Here is a 3,672-nt window from a genome sequence, read left to right as displayed (position 1 = left end):
CCGGTGGAAAGTGATACAAGAACAGATCACACACTCAGATGATGGAACTCAATGAGGAGGTATGGGCTGGATGAGAAACTCCATGGGCTCCTGTGTGTCCTGCCAAAGGTGTCTCAGGGATGAATCATCATTGTAATGACTGGCAAACCTGAAAATACCATGCCTCACATTTTACCCCTGGGAATATTCCCTTTTATCAGAGCTAATGGAAGCATCAGGATCTAGAATACTTGGAGAAATCTCCTGTTTCTTATCTCAGGGGAGATTCCAGAATTGTGAATGGAGATCCAGAGAAAGATGAGCCTAACTTAATGGAAGATTGCATATGAGGAGGACTAACTGGACTCCTGCATATCTGTTCTCAGTAGGAACCTTTCCATCTGACCACTGAGAGCTGAGGATCCGGTCTCTGCCACCTCTATCATTGCAGTGAGAAATCTGTTCATTATTTCCTTTATGCTTCACAATGGAGTTATCAGCTCATCCGCATAAGACAGAAGAGGCACCTGTGTGGATGAATCTTTTCTCTCATATGGCAGGACACATTCACCTAGGCTTGATATTCCCAGGGAGACATGAACTCAGACCCCGCCCTTTTCTTACCTTTACTCCTCCTCTTCCATATTAGAAAAGTCACCACAGCTCCAGTAAGCACCACTCCAAGACCCAGGCCAGTAACAATTGGCATGATGGGGAGAGAGGGCTGAGGAGGCTCTGACAGAAGATTGGAAGGAACAGTGAGGACTCTGACCTCCAGATGTCATTCTTGACCATGTTCTGGTTCTCTGAATATTCCCAACTCACTGAGATAGGCTCTGTGGTCACTCCTACTCCTTACCCCATCTCAGGGTGATGGGCTCACGCAGCCCCTCATGGTCCACATGACATGTGTATCTCTGCTCCTCCCCAGGAGACACCACCACAGCTGCCCACTTCTGGAAGGTGCCATCTCCTGCAGGCCTGGTCTCTATCACCTCCACGTTCTGTATCTGATTGTTCCCATCCCTCTGCCAGGTCAGGGTGAGCTCAGCATGGTAGAAGTTGAGGGCCCAGCATCTTAGAGTGACATTCCCATCAGCTCTGACCTTATGGGTCACATGTAATTTCAGGATATCTGAGGGAATAAATTGAAAGGTTCAGGTGGTTTTTTTACGCCTTTTGAAGATCTGTCAAGGTTCATGTAACCATTTTTCGAATGGATGGGACTGTTTGCTAGAAGGAAGAGATGTCAACACAACACTCTAAGCTAATAGCAGGACAAAGATTGAGTAATCTGTCCATGGAAAGTTTCAGAATCAGTGCAAGTCAGCACAGAGCGGGAGACTCCAGATCTCCCTCTAGGAATAAGGACGTTTCTCCCTAGATGCAGACTGAGACTCAGCTACACTGGGTCAGATCACAAATGTTCATGGGCAGTGAACAGGCCTCACAGAGGTTAGATTCAAAATGCAAATGGAAAGGAACTGCTGCTTAGCTGGCAGACTGAACTATCGAGAGAGAAAATTTATATCTCTGGAGATTCCCTCTCTCTTGTTGAGTTAGGAAACCCATGACACCCTTTCCCTTTCATGCAAGACCAAGTTACTATTCCAACTTCTCCCTGCTGAGGAAGAATCCACAGGGTAAAGAGGCTCCAGTTATGGAGCAGGTGTGGCAGTTTCTTTCCTTACCTCTTCTCAGGAAAAAATCCTTCCCATAGTCCAATTGATGGAGGATGACGTTCTCACAGCTTTTCATTACGGTAGAAATGAAAAGTTTTGGAAATGTTGCCTTTTCCCACTCTTCCCTTAGGATCTCACTTTCTTTGCCAACTACAGTCCAAGTGCTCAGGTCCTCATTCAGTGTGATGTAATCACGGCCATCAAAGACAAATTTAAATTGTGCACGACTGAATTTTTCTTCCGGCAGCACATCGCAGGCAATCAGCATCTGCATTGTGTGATATCCTGTGGAAACCCCTACTCTCAGACACTCTCACAGGGCCATGGTCCTTGGGACCCTCCTGTGACTCGGTACCTCCCACTTGATGTTGAAAATGGGCACATTTACAAAGTTTAAATTGTGCAGAAATCTAGGTCAATGTCTCAAGGCTCTCTGTAGGCTAATCTACATGGATCTCATTTCACAATATATTGGGATATGGGGAACTGGAGCAAACACATTGGGAGCTTGAAGTTGAGGATTTCTGATTCATATTCACTCACCAGTTTCACTTTGATTGTAGAGGTGAAGCACTGTCTCCAGGAAGTCTTGGTAGATGTCAATTAGTTTCCGAATGGCCCTTGTCTCACTATCCCAGTACTCTGGCTGCTGCTGATCCACCCAAGGTGCACAGTGCTCCAGCCTTCGTGCCTCTGCTCTGCTGTTGAATCTCTCAATAAGAATGTCATCCAAGTAGACACCAAGGATGAAGTCGGGCTCCAGGTCATGCCAGGTGAGCAGAGTTTGCAAATAGCTCAGGGAGTGTGAACCTAGGTGCAATGGGTCTTTAGGTTTAGTCCTCCCACCCAGTGTCCTGTGCTGCTCCCCAGTCTTCCCAGGAGAGCAGAGAACAGGAGACAGGGGACAGGGGACAAGATGTAAAATAAGTAAGGTCCTAGAATGTTCTGTCTGGACTAGGGGAGAGGATGACTTACCTGTGCTCCAGCCCCAGATGTGTAATCTAGTTTTTTCCCCTACTGGCACCCACACTCACCCTTTGGATGCCTGGTCATTGTGAGATTGGCCAGGATCAGCAGGAGGAGAGCCTCGGGAACAAAGGCTTTCATTCTTCTTGAAGAGTAGACCCCGAGTCTCTGCTTGTGTGCCTTCAGTTTATAATCATGATATGGTGAAGGCTAATTGGCTTCTCTAAGAATCCCAATGGTAATGAGAGAGAAATTTGTAGTTGAGTCATGGAAAGATGAACTCCTGGAAGGAAAATCTCCAGGGCCCTGCTTTCCCAGCTCAGACCCAGCTCTGGGACCTGGGATCCTAGCAGCAGTGCATGGAGACAAATTAGTTACCCTGGTCATTGTCCACCTCATACTGGTCAAAATATCCTTTTGAGTCCAGTCCAGAGGCCATTGAGTCAGCAATTCTCTGAGGAGAGATTTCATTTTTGTATGCTGTGAATATATGATTCTCTTATTGGTTGATGAATAAAGCTGTTTTGACCAATGGACAGGCAGGATATTGCCAGGTAGGAAGTATAGGCAGGGCTACCAGACTAGGAGAAAGCTGGGATGAGGAACACAAACAGTGAAGCGAGTCGCCAGAGAGAAGCCATGTTGCTACCGGGAATGTAGGACATCCGGGCATTCTCCAGTAAGCCAGGACCACGCGGAGATACATAGATTAATAGTTATGCTTAATTATTAAAAAGAGAGATAGCCAATAAGAAGTCTTAGCCACCAGCCAGACAGTTTATAGTCAATAAAAGCCTCTGTGTGTTTATTTGGCACTGAAAGGCTGCAAGACTGAGCAGGGCAGAAACTTCCATCTACAATTCTCACACTGAGACATCAGGATGTCTACATAGCCTTAGGAAGGCATCAAAAGTGCTTATGCTTGTGTGGATTATGTCAGTCCTTGCTCACTAGGTTAGGAACAGAGAATCTTAAACATTTGCTTTATTGAACATTAAAGATAACGTGCATGTAAACGGAAGATTTACAAAAAACAATAATGTGG

General features: G+C 46.0%; 1 protein-coding gene across 1 annotated transcript; it reads right to left on the bottom strand.

Moving 5' to 3' along the window:
- Positions 1-550: 550 nt before the first annotated feature.
- Positions 551-2,768, bottom strand: LOC121138192 (patr class I histocompatibility antigen, A-126 alpha chain-like). Its single transcript, XM_040740972.1, has 5 exons — positions 2,696-2,768; positions 2,205-2,471; positions 1,671-1,946; positions 839-1,114; positions 551-714 (listed from the first exon to the last, which is right to left on the bottom strand). Exons 1-5 carry the CDS (start codon positions 2,766-2,768, stop codon positions 551-553), a joined length of 1,056 nt encoding a protein of 351 aa, XP_040596906.1.
- Positions 2,769-3,672: the final 904 nt, after the last annotated feature.

This window comes from Mesocricetus auratus, unplaced genomic scaffold (genome assembly GCF_017639785.1).
Source record: "Mesocricetus auratus isolate SY011 unplaced genomic scaffold, BCM_Maur_2.0 contig_13374_pilon_obj, whole genome shotgun sequence".
NCBI lineage: Eukaryota > Metazoa > Chordata > Mammalia > Rodentia > Cricetidae > Mesocricetus > Mesocricetus auratus.
This window is presented reverse-complemented; position numbering and strand designations above follow the sequence as displayed.

Excerpts from the sequence above, each read along its gene's own strand:
- LOC121138192 (XM_040740972.1), bottom strand. The coding sequence starts at position 2,768 with ATGAAAGCCTTTGTTCCCGAGGCTCTCCTCCTGCTGATCCTGGCCAAT. Across the intron at positions 2,472-2,695 it reads AATGACCAGGCATCCAAAGG|GTTCACACTCCCTGAGCTAT; the intron begins GTGAGTGTGGGT and ends CATTGCACCTAG. Across the intron at positions 1,947-2,204 it reads CTACAATCAAAGTGAAACTG|GATATCACACAATGCAGATG; the intron begins GTGAGTGAATAT and ends GGGTTTCCACAG.